General features: G+C 48.8%; 1 protein-coding gene across 2 annotated transcripts in view; it reads left to right on the top strand.

Annotated features, from left to right (window-relative positions):
* The first annotated feature begins 3858 nt into the window (after positions 1 to 3858).
* slc23a2 (solute carrier family 23 member 2) overlaps positions 3859 to 19527 on the top strand; it is a 94658-nt gene continuing 78989 nt past the window's right edge. Inside the window, exons 1-2 of one of the 2 annotated variants that reach the window (XM_084439807.1) lie at positions 3859 to 4055; positions 19324 to 19474. In XM_084439807.1, the coding sequence (XP_084295933.1) occupies positions 19426 to 19474 (49 nt within the window). In that variant the 5' untranslated portion in view covers positions 3859 to 4055; positions 19324 to 19425. The remainder of the gene's footprint in view (positions 4056 to 19323; positions 19475 to 19527) is intronic. The other variant, XM_084439808.1, reaches the window with a different exon arrangement.

Genomic DNA, 19527 nt, shown 5'->3' with positions numbered 1-19527 from the left:
CACCTGACAGAACACAGACCCGCCTGACAGAACACAGACCCACCTGACAGAACACAGACCCACCCGGCAGAACACAGACCCACCTGACAGAACACAGACCCACCTGACAGAACACAGACCCACCTGGCAGAACACAGACCCACCTGGCAGAACCAGGGCTTAAAAACGAAATTATTTTTCAATCGGTTCGCTCCGAGCAGAACCAGAATATTTAACGTTTCCGTTCTCGTGTTCCGCCACCAACACAGCGTTCCTGAACCGGTTAAGAACGAAAAATAACGTTCCGTTCACCGTTCCGGGGGTGTTAGCCTATTAAGACGCTATAGGCCTACAGTATTTCTTGTACAAATATTTTCTTGTACTGTTGTTGCAAGCTATTTTATTCTGCGCCTGTAGGCCTATTGTTTGTTTTTATTTCGTTTTGTAATGTTTTATGTTATTTATAAATAATTAGTCACCTCATTCATTCATCTGCACAATCCCTATTGTTTATGCTGCGTTCCTTTTGTATGGGAGCTCCGGATTTGGCGCCTATACGTAGCCTATCGTCTGACATCCGCGGTCTTTAATATTATAGTAATTTAACTTATGCTATTCAATGATCAGGGTTGCACGGCACATTGTCACTAAAGTGTGCTCATATTAATTAATGTAGCCTAATAATTTGGTTTGTGAAAGTCAAGACGTGACAGAAATCTGTGCAACTATAGGCATATGACTAGATTCCAAGAGGCGCGCTCGCTTTCACAGCCTAATTGCCGAGTTGAACTCTGAAGGAGGCAGACCATTAAATTCGCAAAACATAGGTTTATGCATACTAGTATACATCCAAGCAACTGTACTCTGTGTCTTAAATAGCCAAACCATACTTGGAGCGAGATGCGCAAAGAGTGAAAATTGGCTTCCGCTGAATGTTGGTTATAAAGATAGAGGAACTTTATTGCAGACACAGGTCCATATAAAACATTATATTTGCACAGTAGGCAGGTCCATATAAAACATTATATTTGCACAGTAGGCTATTATTTCTTTCACTTTATTATTTGCATCATTCTGTGGACCAATGTTGGAATAAATTTGCCTTCGAACGTTATTGCCCTCTCTGACATCCGCGGTCTTTATGTGAAATCTAGTTTTAGCCTACTGAAACATTACAGGCTATAGGCTATCCTACTCTTCTTCAATTAAACAAAATAAATCACATTGATATCTTTGCTAAGTAATAAGCTGTAAGGACAGGCTGAACTACTGTTTTGCACTGGAAAACAAAGGAGAGTGTGTGACAGCCCTGCGCAACGCATGCAAATTGGCTGCCGCTGAGTAGTTGGGAAACATCAAGAATAGTCATGCATCTTAGCTCGCAGAGTTTGAGAAACATCCTCAATTTTTCTAAATAGCACTTGTTGTAGAAACTTGGGAATCCTGTTTTTAGACTAGTCATATAATCGGTTACAAAACCACCGTCTAGTCATCAGTGAAAATAGTCGCTGCGCACATCCCTAGTCGGAACTAGGCTATGCATGTTGTGTGTTGTTGGAATATCTAAATCTCTTCATTTCGCTAAGCAAGCATTTAAGATCCTGACTGTGAAATAACAGATTTAGGGGCCTAGGCTACATTACAAAAACAGGACAAGATGTAGGCTACAAATTTAATTAATTTAATTTAGCCTATTCGGCCATAAAAGGCTCAGCTTTCTTCTTTTTTACAATTATTTTTAAGTTATATAGGCCTACTACAAAGACCGAAAAAATAACGTTATTAACCGGTTTTAAAGATTTCAAATTAACGTTTCTGTTCTGGAACAATTAAAGACCATTTCGTTTTCGTTCCTGTTTCTGTTCCTCGTAAAATACCGTTCGTTTTCGGTTTTCGTTTCCGTTCCTTGAACCGGTTCGGAGCCTTGGGCAGAACACAGACCCACCTGGATGAACACAGACCCACCTGACAGAACACAGACCCACCTGGATGAACACAGACCCACCCAACAGGACCGGCAGGACTCGGACCCGCCAGCATGATCAATACACGAAGAGGAGGAGGGTGTGAGACAGATGTGAGAGAATAGAATCATTCTCCATTACCAGGCATACACCTTTACCTATATAATCTATAGGCCTAGCCTACACTCATAACCTGGTATGAGTGTAGGCTACACCATGACGAGTGTCTGTCCTGCATGTCGTTAAGCACCAGGTGCGTTACCTTGTCCTCGCCACAGATCACATTAGTGTTTACAGTTACATAGCGTTTATCCAAAGCGCTTTACAATGGCCTCTCATTCACACCAATGGCAGCAGCTGCCAATCAAGGTGCTAGCCTGCTCATTGAGAGAAATTTGGGATTCAGTGACATGTCGTCAGGAGGAGCCGGGATTCGAACCGCCGGCCCTGCAGTCATTGGGCGACCCGCTCTACCTCCTGAGCCACAACTGTCACATCTTGCGTTGTCATTGTATTTATATCACTCGTCACTTCAGGGGCTGGCTGGGCTAGGCTGTTAGCACGCTGAGGTGAAGTGTGTAGACAGTAGAGTACAGTAGAGTACAGTATGTCCACCACATCTCAAAACACTGCTGGTGTGTTTCATAGAAGTGTCATAGCCCACCTTCTATGGATTCCTTCCTCAGCGTTTGATCTCAGCATACAGGTGTGTTTGACGTGGGTTGAGCAGCAGTCTGTTTGACGAGACCAGGGCAGTGAATTCAGTGTCATGTAACCATGACTAAAGCCCAATGAGCTGTGTTGTGCAAGCTGCAGTTTCCAAAGATCACCACTTGGTGTTGACCAAGAACACACTTTATCATAAAGCACCTTCACACTGATGCCCACTGAACACACGTAGCTACACGCACTCGCACGCACTCTCTCTCTCTCACACACACACGTTTTAGAGAAATTTACTCAATGAACACCATTGGTAAACCAGTGGTTTGTGTGTCCGCCCTGAAATTGGGAGGTTGGGGGTTCGATCCCCGGCCGAATCATACCAAATGCTATTTAAAAAATGCCTCCCTGCTGCTCAGTCAGCATAAAGGATAGGATTGGGGGTAAGTCCCTGCGACATAGCGTCATGTCCAGGGGGTGTATTTGTACTTCAAGCTGCCTCAGGAGTTGTCCTACTTACTTAGGAGATCAGGAGAATGGCTTACTTAATGAAGGCGAAAACAGATCTTGTTTCAACCGTGGGGTAGTGATGCTCAAAGCTCTCGGCTACTAACAGCGCCGCTGCATTAGACATTTCTAATAACTGAAAGCCCTTTCAGAGGATTTGACTGGTGCCTTGTGTTTCCAGTGTGCCCACATAATTAAACTGTTCTTCTGGGTTTGTCTGTTATGTTTAGTAATTCTGGTTATCCCTATTTAGGCACAATGCCCACAGCTGGCGGCCGTTACAAAAGCAGCTCGTGAGGAGGTGACTTTGTAGATAGGTTAATTACCACCATATAGTAACGTTGCACCGCGGGCGAGTCGCCGCTAGGTGGCGTGTAGTTCCCACTGACGCGGTGGGAAGCAGCGAGAGGGGGCAGGACGCCATGTTTTGTTATATAAACGACAGGGAAGGACTGGACGGGGGGAACGAAGCGGGGATGGATGGATGGTGGAGATCCTGAGCCGCCGAGGTCGCTGGAAGCAGCGTGTCCGTCCTGGAGAACACGCCAAACCGATGACAGTCGGGATGAGTCACAGGTATGAGTGTCTCCGATTGGCTGAACAGCGGCTCCGAAGGAGGGGCCAAGAGGAAGTGCTTGACGTCAGGCTCCCTCGGAGCATGCGCGGTAGCCTCCAGTCAACCCAGTGTGTGTATATGTAAGGCTGAACCTCTCCGCCTGGTCTGTGGAAGCGCTCAGGCCTTCAGCACTGTGTAGGCTACCGAACCCCGGATGAAGTACTGGACCTAGGGACGTCTGACTGACCCCTTCTTCCCATGTTACAGGGCTAATCTGACCGGATCAGATCACCAGCCAGGACACAACACAGCCACGGACAGCCTACACTGTCTCCGTTGTAACGGGAAGCGGGTGCTCCTACCGATTCTCCTCTCTCTCAAGACAGGTGAGCTAACGTTATAATAATAATAATAATTATTATTATTTTTATGCTTGAATGTTGTTATGAAACCAGACGCGCACGATGCCGCCAGGAATGTCTCCTCCCTTCACTTCGCGTCGTTGCAACGAGAGAAGGCGACAACGTGGGACTTCATGTATTTCAAATACTGTAGAGGAATTAGGGTGAGGGGGCTTATAGCCTAACCTATGATAGTGATGCGCAGTGAAATTAGCCAGATGTTCTCCCCATGCTGCCTGTGCTGCCTCTATCACAGCAGTAGCCTAGTAGGCTAGAGCTAGGCTACTTTTTGTGTTGGCTGTATGCGCCGCATCACATGCTCGAGCTGCGGGAGGATCACTGGCCCCGTCTCCAGTCATATCACAATCTGGCTCTACTGCCCCGACGTGGTTGTCCTGGAAACAATTACGTGTGTGTGTGGGGGGGGGGCAGACAGAGAAAGCGAGGGAGAGGGAGCCAGGGAGAGAGATGAGGGAGAGAGAGAGAGAGAGGAGGGAGAGAGAGGGGGGGGGGAGGGAGAGAGAGGGGGGGGGGAGAGAGAGAGAGGGGGGGAGGAGAGAGAGAGGGAGAGAGGGGGGGGAGAGGAGGGAGAGAGAGAGAGGAGGGAGAGAGGGGGGGAGGAGAGAGAGAGAGAGGAGGGAGAGAGAGGGGGGGGCGGGGGGGAGGAGGGAGAGAGGGAGGGAGGGAGAGAGGAGGGAGGGAGAGAGAGAGAGAGGAGGGAGAGAGAGGAGGAGGAGGGAGAGAGGGAGAGAGAGGGGGGAGAGAGAGAGAGGAGGGAGAGAGAGAGAGGAGGGAGAGATGGAAAGGGAGAGAGATTAAGGAACAAATTTGTTGTTTTCGTTCCTCACATAACAAGCGATTATTGGGGTTTTAGGCCTATAGATTATATAGGTTAAGGTGTATGCCTGGTAATGGAGAATGATTCTATTCTCTCCCATCTGTCTCACACCCTCCTCCTCCTCGTGTATTGATCATGGCGGGTCTGAGTCCTGCCGGTCCTGCTGGGTGGGTCTGTGTTCTGTCAGGTGGGTCTGTGTTCTGCCGGTCCTGCCGGGTGGGTCTGTGTTCTGTCAGGTGGGTCTGTGTTCTGTCAGGCGGGTCTGTGTTCTGCTGGGTGGGTCTGTGTTCTGTCGGTCCTGCCGGGTGGGTCTGTGTTCTGCCAGGTGGGTCTGTGTTCTGTCAGGTGGGTCTGTGTTCTGTCAGGCGGGTCTGTGTTCTGCTGGGTGGGTCTGTGTTCTGTCAGGCGGGTCTGTGTTCTGCCGGTCCTGCCAGGTGTGTCAGTGCGCAGGTCCCCCCCCCTGTCTCGTGGGTGTGTGGTTTTCACTCACAAGTTCCCCGTTCCCCCTGGGGGAATTTGAAACCCCCCATGCTCACCATCTTGTGTCTCCAGACGTCTCACGCTCGTGGGCGTCCGCAGCGTAGAGAGACGCACCTCTGAGCTGGGGGACAGGAGAGACGCACCTCTGAGGGAGGGGGACAGGAGAGACACACCTCTGACCCGGGGCACAGGAGAGACGCACCTCTGAGGGAGGGGGACAGGAGAGACGCACCTCTGAGGGAGGGGGACAGGAGAGACACACCTCTGAGGGAGGGGACAGGAGAGACGCACCTCTGAGGGAGGGGGACAGGAGAGATGCACCTCGGAGGGAGGGGGACAGGAGCGACGCACCTCTGAGGGAGGGGGACAGGAGAGACACCTCGGAGGGAGGGGGACAGGAGAGACACACCTCTGAGGGAGGGGGACAGGAGAGACGCACATCTGAGGGAGGGGGACAGGAGAGACGCACCTCTGAGGGAGGGGGACAGGAGAGACGCACCTCTGAGGGAGGGGGACAGGAGAAACGCACCTCTGAGGGAGGGGCGGACAGGAGGGAGAGACACTTGTGGGTTGGAGTGGGCGGCAGACGTGGATTCCTGGCCGTGTTTGCAGTGAGCAGCATGTGACTGAGATTACACCTTCTGCTGGTCACACCGTGTTCCTGGACTGTACGTGTGTGTGTGTGTGAGTGAAAGAGAGAGAGAGAGAGAGAGAGACTGCGTGATGATGACAGGCTTCTGCATCAGTGGTTGTGCTTTTGTAAGCAGCGTTTATCTGGATGACACATCAGTCACATCGTCCTCGGTGTTACATTGTGTGTGTGTGTGTCTGTCGGAGAGAGAGGGCGAGAGAGAGAGAGAGAGGGAGAGAAAAGTGTATGAGAGAGAGTGTGTTTGCTTAATATGTCTAAGTCTATGAATGAACCATTTCACCAACTTTGAGGAGACGTGCATGTGAGCTGTAGGGGGAGGAGGAGTGCGTCCGTCACGGTTTGGAGGTGGAACAGTACAAGATGCTCAAAAGCCTTCATTACCACAGAGGTCAGGGCAACGGGTCTGTAGTCATTAGGTCCAGTGGTCCTTGCTTTCTTGGGGACGGAGATGATGGTGGAGGTTTTGTGGAGGCTGGTACATGGCACGTCTCTAGTGAGGTGATGAAGACGTCAGTGAACATTGGAGACAGCTGATCAGCACAGTAATGGTGAATGGACTGCACTGCCCATCCCCTGGGGGAGCGGTGAGCAGCAGCGGTGCCGCGCTCGGGAATCATTTGGTCATCTAACCCCCCAGTTCCAACCCTTGATGCTGAGTACCAAGCACGGAGGCAATGGGTTCCATTTTTATAGTCTTTGGTATGACCCGGCCGGGGATTGAACCCGCTTTTATCCAAGTGCCTTTACAATGGCCTCTCATTCACCCATTCACACACACACACATTCACACGCCAATGGTGGCAGCTGCCATGCAAGGTGCTCGCCTGCTCATTAGGAGCAATTTGGGGTTCAATGTCTTGGCCAAGGAGTCAGGACACTTCAACATGTGGACAGGAGAAGAGGGGATTCAAACCACCGACCCCCGGCGGTCACTGGAGGACCCTGTCTATCTCCTGAGCCACGGCCGGAAGGCTGGGCCGATGCGTCAACGCCTTCGACTGCCTAAATACGTCGACGCGTCACAAAGAAGTAAGATGGTAGCACCCGGTCAAAACTAAGCGTATTGGAAATTGATTTTCTATTTATTTACGCCATATAAATGTTATCTTGCATCTTTTAACTTTCCAACCCTGTTTCTAACTATCAATAAGATTAAGGACCTGTTTACACAACAACACATTTTCCAAAACGGGAAAGTTTTTCTTTTGCGTTTTATGATTAATCATTTTTTATTATTTCTTAACCAACATACAAAATATAACATCCACGTATACATATAACCCCCCCCCCCCCCCACACACACACCCCTTAACTTGTCATCACTACATACAGAATTGCATTAGGTTGTCTACAAGAATATCCTCCCTCATCTGCATTGGATACGTAAAATAAAACATAACTAGACCTTTAGAAAACCATAAAGATCAACATAAGGACAGTACATATTTTTTGTCCATGCATAAAAACAACACAACACCATATACACGTCTCCCCACATACTAACCATCCTTGTCAGTATCCCTCCAAAAAGGTTAAATATTTACCCCATTTTCTCATATACACATCCAACCCACCAAACCTTTTATACGACATTCTCTCAAAAGCTGCCACCCCTGCCATCTCGGCGATCCATTTGTGGATGAAGGCACACCCTCTGTCTTCCATTCTCTGAGTAGGATCTGTCTGCCTATCATGATACTAGTTTGCACCCAGCTTCTAATATGTTTGTCCCCTTCCGTGCAGGACTGCACTATCCCCTAAAACAAAGAGTCCCTGGTGGTTTTATTGCAGCCATTCCTGGTACCATGTAATGTTAGATTCGTCAATAAAACAAGCTTTTACTTCCCAAGTCTGGTGTCTTTATTTTAGGTCTGGCTGCATGCCTAGCTGGTTACACTTGTTCTGGCGCTAGACTATATGAAGCTAGAACTAGTCTACCAGTACACCAATCCCGCCACCTAGTGGTCGGGTGTGCCTATGTAAATATCATTACAACTCGCTCGAACAGACTGCCGTCTTCAGTAGCATAGATCTGGAAGGCATAGCGAAGAGCTCATCTCCGGGATTGACTATCACCGGGTTGTGGAGATACCTAGAATAGGCTATATAATGCGCTATCATTATATTTATTAACCTGTATTCATAAGCAGGCTATTGGTAGGCTATTATTTTTGTAATTTTATTATTAGATCATGGTTAATATGCTACAGCAATTATAATAGGCTAGACTACATTATTATTATTATTATTATTATTAGCCTTAGCCTATGTGAGACAGTGACACTGCACACTATGCAGTACATGTTTGCCTCTGATATGTATTTATTATTCAATAGCTGAATCCCAATCTGAGTGCGCAAACCGCACTTGCGGCCCCTCGCACTTGTGGCCTGAGGCCTGAGCACTTAATTGACGTCAGCTGAAAGGGCCAGAGGGTGCAGGGCCGTGAATTAAACGGGACAGCACTCCCAGTTTCGCTCAATGCCCCTCCCACTTCGTTTTCATTAACTGCCGCGTTCCTCCGACGCAGAGGCTGCTCTGACGCTCCCTTCAGCTCTGCAAATTGACCGATTGACGTCTGTTTTAATTTAATAATAATTAAAAAATTAGGTTGGGTGGGATATGTTTGCAGCATGTGGATTTCAAGATAAATATTGTGTTATCTGCAAATGTCATCATTTATGTGTGATGCACTCGGATCATGACTCGGATGCACTCAAGCACTGTCACATGAGACGCGGTGGGCTGTGGGTATTTTCTGCTCCTAAGTCCGTGAAATTGCGGACTTTCGGTAAGTGCGGTTACAGTGCGCAAAATGGCGGCGTGGCGCACTTGTGGACCTAGCGATTCCGTTTTGGAACTACCCTGAGCCCTTGTGGACTTAGCGGGAACGCGCATGTAAGGCCACAAGGCCGCGAGTGCTCTGCACTTTCGCCTAAGTGCGCGATTTGGGATTCAGCTCTATTCTCTCTCATCTCTCTCTCCCTGTCTCTTATCTGCATACACATGCCTACAGACACACCCGTTCACACACACACACACACACACACACACACACACACACACACACACACACACACACAGATGGATACACTCTCATGCACACACACACTCTCTCTTTCTCTCTCTCTCTCTCACTCTCTCACACACACGCACGCGCACTATTCTCAATAATGCCTCAAACCCACAGTATTACTATTTCATAACTATTCTACTATTTCATTATCATCTCATCATTGTTTTATTACTGTCATATTACAGATGAGAGCTGTGTTAAGATCTCAGAGGTTATAGGAGATATAGAAGTAACTTTGTCTTACACTAAAGCATTAAAACAAATCACAATGTCTTTGAGTTTTGTAACTCGGTCATTGGGTTGCACCAGAGCTTACGTGTTACGTTGTGCAAGTTTGACTCTTATGAAACTGTAAAGAACTCAGTCCAGTCAGGCTGCTATTTATTCCTCCAGTTAAGTGAATACCGAGGCCAACCACAGTCCACACTCACTCAGTCAGGACCCCACACAGCAGGAGCCCAGAGTTAAAGGATTTATTTCATCAAACTGAACAAAGGCACTCCGGGGCGGGCGTCTTTAAACATGCCTGCTGGGCCTTAAGCTGCCTGCTGGGAAATGCCTGAGGCGCTGTAGCTAACCCTTCTACCTAGAAACACCTAGCCACCTGCTGGCACGCACGCACACATGCGCGCACGCACACGCATGTAGGGTTATACAATATGGTGGCTAAACCATACACTGGATACACTTACTGAGTACAGAGAGAACACACTCTCTCTCTCTCTCTCTCACACACACACACACACACACACACACACACACACTTACAGTAGATTGTTGATCATTCTATAGGTCACCTGCTGTTTAAATGTACCTAACCTTTCACCTCTTTTTCCATCGCTCCATGATGTTCCGACGTGCATGACACAGCACAAATGTGCTGGTGAGGAGGGGGAGGTCTTGGCACACAATAAATGTCGTTTTTCAACATACTAGCAATTTGTTTCAGTCAATGGTTGATAACATGGAGACTACAGGGATAGCTAACACACAAAGGCCTACCATATAGGCAACTTCTCTGAAACTATTTGTGCACTCCTGTTAGTCATGTCTCTCATGAAGTATTTAGCCCATGTTTACTGCTCTGTATATGTTCTAAGCCAATAGACAAACATTTTCCAGGAGTTTGTATGATCGTCCTCAGTATAAATATAGCACACTTACACTGTATATATGAATAAATATAGCACACTTACACTATACACTGGTCATATACAGTATGAACACAACTGAACATACTTTTGTAATTTTCTTTCAATCAGCCATTACAGAAAATAACAGAAGACATACGTTACACAACTATATACAGAAATAAAGTCCAGTGTTCCTCTGGTGGGTAAAAGAAGAGGGGCACTATCCCAGTGTCCATGCCTCTGGGAGGGGTAGAAGAGCACTAGCCCAGTGTCCATGCCTCTGGGAGGGGTAGAAGAGCACTAGCCCAGTATCCATGCCTCTGGGAGGGGTAGAAGAGGACTAGCCCAGTGTCAATGTCTCTGGGAGGGGTAGAGGGGCACTAGCCCAGTATCCATGTCTCTGGGAGGGGTAGAGGGGCACTATCCCAGTGTCCATGTCTCTGGGAGGGGTAGAGGAGCACTAGCCCAGTGTCCATGTCTCTGGGAGGGGTAGAGGGGCACTAGCCCAGTGTCCATGCCTCAGTCCATCCCATCTGGACACTGCCAGTCCCCCCCATCTGGACACTGCCAGTTCCCTTCTTCTTGGGATTGCGATGGACGGAACAGAGCCTAACGAAGATGATCCCAATCAGGTTGCAGCAATCTGGCCACTGGGCAAGCAGGGCAGCGGTGGTGAGGGCTTACCTCTTCACACTCTCCACCCCTGGAGTGACCTCTTCACACTCTCCACCCCTGGAGTGACCTCCTGCCTCCTCACTCTCTCCACCCCTGGAGTGACCTCCTGCCTCTTAGGAGACCTGAACCTCCCCGTGTCCAGCCTGCTCTGGTGTCTGGCAGTGAACACCACCCTCTGCCTGTCATAGTCCAGCAGCTTCTCCCACAGAGCTACGCAGAGAGAGAGACTATTTAAATTAAGAAGGAAATAAAAACATTTAATGATGACTTACTTTGATCTGCTTTAGCCCACTGCTACACTGAGAGATGAAAACGTTGCCACATATTGTCCTTCATCCCACAGCAACATCTGACAGAGAAAATCACCACTGGTTCCACTTTCTACCCCCCCACCCCTCCTTAACAGACTACTGGTTCCACCTCCTACCCCCCCACCCCTCCTTAACAGACTACTGGTTCCACCTTCTACCCCCACCCCTCCTTAACAGACTACTGGTTCCACCTTCTACCCCCACCCCTCCATAACAGACTACTGGTTCCACCTTCTACCCCTCCACCCCTCCTTAACAGACTACTGGTTCCACCTTCTACCCCCACCCCTCCTTAACAGACTACTGGTTCCACCTTCTACCCCCCCACCCCTCCTTAACAGACTACTGGTTCCACCTTCTACCCCCACCCCTCCTTAACAGACTACTGGTTCCACCTTCTACCCCCACCCCTCCATAACAGACTACTGGTTCCACCTTCTACCCCTCCACCCCTCCTTAACAGACTACTGGTTCCACCTTCTACCCCCACCCCTCCTTAACAGACTACTGGTTCCACCTTCTACCCCCACCCCTCCATAACAGACTACTGGTTCCACCTTCTACCCCTCCACCCCTCCATAACAGACTACTGGTTCCACCTTCTACCCCCCCCCCCACCCCTCCTTAACAGACTACTGGTTCCACCTTCTACCCCCCCCACCCCTCCTTAACAGACTACTGGTTCCACCTTCTACCCCCACCCCTCCTTAACAGACTACTGGTTCCACCTTCTACCCCCCCCACCCCTCCTTAACAGACTACTGGTTCCACCTTCTACCCCCCCCCCCCCCCACCCCTCCTTAACAGACTACTGGTTCCACCTTCTACCCCCACCCCTCCATAACAGACTACTGGTTCCACCTTCTACCCCCCCCCCCCCCACCCCTCCTTAACAGACTACTGGTTCCACCTTCTACCCCTCCACCCCTCCTTAACAGACTACTGGTTCCACCTTCTACCCCCACCCCTCCATAACAGACTACTGGTTCCACCTTCTACCCCTCCACCCCTCCATAACAGACTACTGGTTCCACCTTCTACCCCCCCCCCCCACCCCTCCTTAACAGACTACTGGTTCCACCTTCTACCCCCCCCACCCCTCCTTAACAGACTACTGGTTCCACCTTCTACCCCCACCCCTCCTTAACAGACTACTGGTTCCACCTTCTACCCCCCCCACCCCTCCTTAACAGACTACTGGTTCCACCTTCTACCCCCACCCCTCCTTAACAGACTACTGGTTCCACCTTCTACCCCCACCCCTCCTTAACAGACTACTGGTTCCACCTTCTACCCCCACCCCTCCATAACAGACTACTGGTTCCACCTTCTCCCCCCCCCACCCCTCCTTAACAGACTACTGGTTCCACCTTCTACCCCCACCCCTCCTTAACAGACTACTGGTTCCACCTTCTACCCCCACCCCTCCTTAACAGACTACTGGTTCCACCTTCTACCCCCACCCCTCCTTAACAGACTACTGGTTCCACCTTCTACCCCCCCCCCCCCCCCACACACCTCCTTAACAGACTACTGGTTCCACCTTCTACCCCCACCCCTCCTTAACAGACTACTGGTTCCACCTTCTACCCCCACCCCTCCATAACAGACTACTGGTTCCACCTTCTACCCCTCCACCCCTCCATAACAGACTACTGGTTCCACCTTCTACCCCCAGCCCTCCATAACAGACTACTGGTTCCACCTTCTACCCCCACCCCTCCATAACAGACTACTGGTTCAACCTTCTACCCCTCCACCCCTCCATAACAGACTACTGGTTCCACCTTCTACCCCCACCCCTCCTTAACAGACTACTGGTTCCACCTTCTACCCCCACCCCTCCATAACAGACTACTGGTTCCACCTTCTACCCCTCCACCCCTCCATAATAGACTACTGGTTCCACCTTCTACCCCCACCCCTCCATAACAGACTACTGGTTCCACCTTCTACCCCCACCCCTCCATAACAGACTACTGGTTCCACCTTCTACCCCTCCACCCCTCCATAACAGACCACTGGTTCCACCTTCTACCCCTCCACCCCTCCATAACAGACTACTGGTTCCACCTTCTACCCCCACCCCTCCATAACAGACTACTGGTTCCACCTTCTACCCCTCCACCCCTCCATAACAGACTTGAGAAAATATGAACAGTATTCCAGCATAGGCTGAATGGGATATGTGAAATATGATGCGGTTAGATATCAGAGCTTTGCTCCTGCAGCCAGGCCCAGGCTATTACCCAGACCGCTGGCCAGCTGGCTCGGATCAGGCACTACAGCAGCTAAGCGGCTCGTCTTATCACCTACAGTACATATGACAGATAAACTAGTAATAATGTGGTTATGTCTCCCCTCTGTTTTCTCTGTCTCTGTCCAGACTGTCCTGTCTGCTTTCTGTCTGTCCAGACTGTCCTGTCTGCTTTCGCTGTCTCTGTCCAGACTGTCCTGTCTGCTTTCGCTGTCTCTGTCCAGACTGTCCTCTCTGTCCCCTGGCCAGCTGGACCTCTGCTCTTCATCTAACGCCAAGTTCAGATACAACAGCAGCCAAAACAAGAAGCTTCTTTTAGAAACGCCTGTCTCATCACTAGTCTCCCAAGAAGAGCTGGAATGTTGAATCCTGAAAACTCCAGCTGTAGAACTTAGAACTTTGGAAGACAAGGCTTTCTTCAGCATTTGTGCCAATGAAGTGAATAATCCAGAATGAACACATCCGTGAGTGAATAATCCAGAATGAACACATCCGTGAGTGCTGGTAATTTGCCACTATGCACACAAGTTTGCTGCTATCCACATACTTACATTGTGATGACGCTGCGATATGCTAACCTTTTTTGAAACTGGACTACGTTTAAACGCGACGTAGCCTGAGCTAGCACTAGAGATCATGAGAACTTCACATGCTTTTTTAAGATAGCCCAAGTGGCACGTCAGAAAGACAATACACTCATGTAGACTAATTTAATTTTGTTGCAGGTGCAGAATAGACCAGGTTCAGGATAGAGTAATGGAGTTTCCTTTCCAGATCCTGTCCCTCCAAAATGCTTTAAAGTCCAGGTTAACCCAGTTCAAATTTTTGTTATGAGCTTCACACACCACAGGAAAACATGTCATTAACCACCCAGCCAAATCTGAGTGATTAAAAATGTCGCTAAGTATATAAAATAAGGCTTCAAAACTGGTTAAAAATCAGCAGCATTCTCTGGTCTGAGACCGTGGGGGCGTGTCTGCTGAAGGCACCGAAGCCACACCCAATTGCGTGGGGAGGGGGTGTGGAGGGAAGAACCTGTCAAATAGTACCGTTCTCTGGTCTGCATATTGTCACGCTGGCACGCCGTCTCTTTTGTGGTAGGAAGGCACAGCTTTGTGAAAACAGAGAGGAGTTGAAATTACATTTGTCTAATGAGTCAAACGCACAGATGCTTCCTCCTAACCTACCTCCTGACAAACAACACAGGTAAAACTGTAGCTACTCTATACCAACGCGCCAGTGTTACTGCCCTTAGATGCAAAATACAAAAACAGGCAACGAGGAATGTATGAGTCTGTCCCTATTTTCTCCCTGCCACCTCCGGACCCATTCCTATCCCTCCCAGGCGATCCTGTCGTCCCTTGGGATCAATGGAAAAAGTAGTTTAAAATGTACCTTTTAGTCACTGGCTTGAACAGCGCTGATAGCGCAAAGAAGCGTACACTACCGGAGTTGATAATCGGGACAGACTCATCCACTCTCGTTGGCAATGTTATGTGTGAGAATAACGAGCACTCGGCTTCAACTTTACCGCAACATATCCAACAGAACTGGAATGTTCAGCCAGTAGCCGCCGAGCACCGCTTCACTGGGAGAGGGTGCGTCTTTCTCCAGCTGCAGCTGGTCTACCTAACCATCCCCCTCGCTCCCGCCTCCCGGTCTCCCGCTGGAGAAATATATTGTAACCATTACCGGTGAACCCATACGCACATCAGGTGCCACAAATATGGCAGGCAGTTTCTGTATAGTTAACGCTTATAGTCATAATATATCATCCGTAACGTTATTTGGTGGGTGGTCGCCTGGTCGGTGCTGCTATAGCTAGACTAAGGTTATATAAACACTCCCATCTGCAACAAGCTACATAGCTAATGTTAGCTATAATTCCTCCTAAGATTACATATAATTCATCATAGCTGACATTGCCACATAAATGTCAAGACACATTTTGTAGATTACCGTAGCAGTGTATTTTCCTATTGCTTACGTTACCTAGCTAACGTTATAACGTTAATTAGCTATAAGCACACAAGGCAGCGGTGTCGGCACCAAAGGTTGATGCGTCAGGAGGAGAATGGAGGCCGGGGAGGGAGATGGTTGGCTCCGCCGAATTCACCAGGACCAGTCGTGAGTCCGTGAAACCCAAAAGCCTCATATTATAATTGCAGAAGCTTTCGGGAGTGAAATGTTTGCTGCAGAGGCGGGCGCTAGCGGTGACAGACTCCTCTATAACACCATGGCTCTTCAAAAATGCTAATCATTTGCTTCTCATTTCAGCTTTACTCGGGAGTGAAAGAAGGAGACCTTATCATCCCATTCCTGCTGGCATCCAGGAAGGATGCATTTTCGTTTAGTTTTATGCATAGGCATTGCTAACTAAGAAAAACTAGCTAATTCTAGACTGTTGGTTAAAACTAGCTAATTCTAGACTCAAGATTGAGCAGGAGAACCGAAGATTCAAATCCATTCTAGCTTTATATAGTGTTAGGGCGGGGATATGCTAAGAACACCGCTCTACGTCATCCGGTACCGTTTTAAGCCCGCCCAGAAAATCCAGAAATCAAAACTGGTCAAAAACACAAAACTGGTCTAACTTCACAATTCAGTACTACACATGGTTCATCCCATTTTTTACATGTTATCAGCAATGCATCACTAACACACAGAATGTGTTTTCAAGCAAATCTCTGATTTTGGTTAACTGGGACTTTAAGGCCTAATAGCCACAGAACTAAACCTGTAACAGTTTCCAGAAGCATACTTTACGGGAATTTTTTTGTCAGAACATCAAAAGACACTAGTGACCACTCCGTGAGATTCCTGTTTTTGAAAATGAGTGTTTATGGTGTTTTTGAGGGATTTTGACTATGCACCTATGGATCCATTGAGTGTGTTAGCGGCGACGGACTATATCTCGAGAGTGAACCATTTGACGAAGCTTTGATATCGGCCGTTGTATATGATGGTAAATAACCATATAACATGACTTATAATGCTAAATTCCGAACCTGTCCTTTAATACACGTGTGTTTGAGTTATGCTGTATGACGAATAAAGAATTCTTCTTCTAGATAAGATCTTAGAGAGCGATAAGATAAGGTGCTGGACGAGGTCATCAGTAGCCTGCTTGTGAGAGGTGAAGGAAGTGGCTGCAGCCTAGCCTAGCTCATCAGCCTATACTAGCCTAGCACCTCAGCCTATCTTAGCCTAGCACCCCAGCCTAGCCTGGCTTGGCACCTCAGCCTAACTTAGTCTAGCCTAATACCTCAGCCTAGCCTAGCACCTCAGCCTAGCCTAGCACATCAGTCTAGCCTAGCACATCAGCCTAGCTTAGCCTAGCACCTCAGCCTAGCCTAGCACACCATCCTAGCTTAGCCTAGCACCTCAGCCTAGCCTAACCTAGCACTTCAGCCTATCTTAGCCTTGCCTAGCCTAGCACCTTAAACTATCCTAGCCTAGCTCCTCACCTGAGCCTAACACCTTAGCCTAGCCTAACAGCCTAGCTTAGCCTAGCAACCTAGCCTAGTCTAGCACCTCAACCTAGCCTAGCATGTCAGCCTAGTCTAGCCTAGCACCTCAGCTTAGCTTAGCCTAGCACCCCAGCCTAGCCTAGCCCCTCAGCCTGGCCTAGCACCTCATCACATCCTTCCTATGTGCGGTTGAACACACCTGTTCCACTGCCCCGCCCCTCTACCTTGCTGCTCCACCTCCCCCGTGTGTGCTTGCGTATTTGAAGCACCTGACTATACATGTGTGTGAGATTGCATGTGTGTGTGTGTGTGTGTATTTCAGCACCTGACCATGCACGTGTGAAAGGGAGCACATCTCTCTTCCGCTCTATGGCCGTGGGAAGACAGGAGGGTTTGAGGACAGAACCGTGTGTGTGTGTGTGTGTGTGTGTGTGTGTGTGTGTGTGTGTGTGTGTGTGTGTACAATGCTGTCATCCCCTGCCATCTGTTCTCACCCTCGCCCTGTTCTCCTGTCAAACGAGTCATAGTTGTGACAGTATAGAGGAGTCATATTTGTGACAGTATAGAGGAGTCAGAGTTGTGACAATATAGAGTCATAGTTGTGACAGTATAGAGAGTCAGTTGTGACAGTATAGTCAGAGTTGTGACAGTATAGAGGAGTCAGTTGTGACAGTATAGAGGAGTCAGTTGTGACAGTATAGAGGAGTCAGTTGTGACAGTATAGAGGAGTCAGATTTGTGACAGTATAGAGGAGTCAGTTGTGACAGTATAGAGGAGTCAGAGTTGTGACAGTATAGAGGAGTCAGTTGTGACAGTATAGAGGAGTCAGAGTTGTGACAGTATAAAGGAGTCAGTTGTGACAGTATAGAGGAGTCAGTTGTGACAGTATAGAGGAGTCAGTTGTGACAGTATAGAGAGTCAGTCGTGACAGTATAATCAGAGTTGTGACAGTATAGAGTAGTCAGAGTTTATCTGGCAGTGTCTTTGTTAGGCTATCTTTCTATAGGCTGTGTGTTTTAAAGGAACACGCTTATTTGCCATCTTCTCCAGAGTCAGATAAGAAGAGACAGAGAAGAGACTTCTCTCCTCTGTGCGTGCAGTAGGAAGCATTGAGACCTGTTAGAGCCATCACATGCATACACACAGGCACTCAGTCACACACACACACACACACACACACACACACACACACACACACATACACACACGATGACCAGGAAGCATTCTCATGCCTGAGCACAAGCCTCAAATCAGGTTACTATGGCTATTATTCCTGCGGTGTCGGGTTTTCTAGGATGAGTTCAGGTTCAGACCGACACGCACATGTCTCTACCTCCTGTTCTCTCATTCTCCTCCTCCTCTCTCTCTCTCTCTCTCTCTCTCTCTCTCTATCTCATTCTCCTCCCCCTCCTCTCTCTCTCTACCTCCTGCTCTCTCATTCTCCTAGCCCCTCTCTCTCTCTACCTCCTGCTCTCTCATTCTCCTCCCCCTCCTCTCTCTCTCTACCTCCAGATTACTTTGTCTTCCTGTTTTCATCTCAGTTTCCACTTCTTTTTTCTGAAATAATGAACTGACTACTGGGTAAACACACACACACACACACACACACACACACACACACACACACACACACTCTCTCTCACTCAATCTCTATCTCACTCAATCTCTCTCTCTCGGTCTCCCCCTTTTTCTCCCTCTCTTTTCTCTCTTCCTCTCTCTTTCTTTCTCTCCCCCACCTTTCTTCTCTCTTGTTAATGATGACATCATGGTTTCCATGGAAGGAAAGAAGAGGAGGAGGAAGGGGATAACAGGAAGATGAAGAGTAGGAAGAGAGTAGAAGGATGAAAGAGGGAGAAGAGAGGGATGGAGAGAAGGAGAGAGAGGAGTGTATTGTCTCTCAGGCTAGTGTCTGTTCATGTTAGCGCTCACATCTTCACAGTCCAGTCAGCCAGGAGAGGAGGACACAGACACACACACACTGACATGTACACACACGCACACACACACACGCACACACACACACACACACATACTGACATGTATAGCACTCCTCACCTCCTGTCTCTCACCCCTACTGGGACGGATCATTCCCTAGTACGAGCTCTGGTTATTTCACTCCTAGTTTGAGCTACTGTGTGTGTGTGTGTGTCTGAGTTTGTCTGTTTCTGTGTGTGTGCACAGCTGCCGACACCCAGGGTGGGATAATCACTTCATCCATCAAGCAATCAACCAACCAATCAATCAATCAATGCACATTGATGACCTGACTGACACGCTGATAACTGAGTGATGACTGTCAAATTAACTCCTGTCTCACCTCCCTCCCCCCTTGCCCCCTCACCTGTACCCCGCCTCTCTCAGACCCCCCCTCCCCCATTCTCTCTGGCTCCTCCCCCCACTCTCTCTGGCTCCTCCCCCTGCAGCCCGCCCATCTCCTCTCCCTCTCTCACCCCTCCCACACAGATGCACCCCGCTGCCCAGCTCGACAGGAGCCATGGGATGTGTGAACTAGGTATAAAACCTCCCAACTTCAAACTACACTACTGGAGGGGGGAGAAGTGTGTG

Source organism: Borostomias antarcticus, assembly GCF_949987555.1.
Source record: "Borostomias antarcticus genome assembly, chromosome: 6".
Taxonomy (NCBI): Eukaryota; Metazoa; Chordata; class Actinopteri; order Stomiiformes; family Stomiidae; genus Borostomias; species Borostomias antarcticus.
This window is presented reverse-complemented; position numbering and strand designations above follow the sequence as displayed.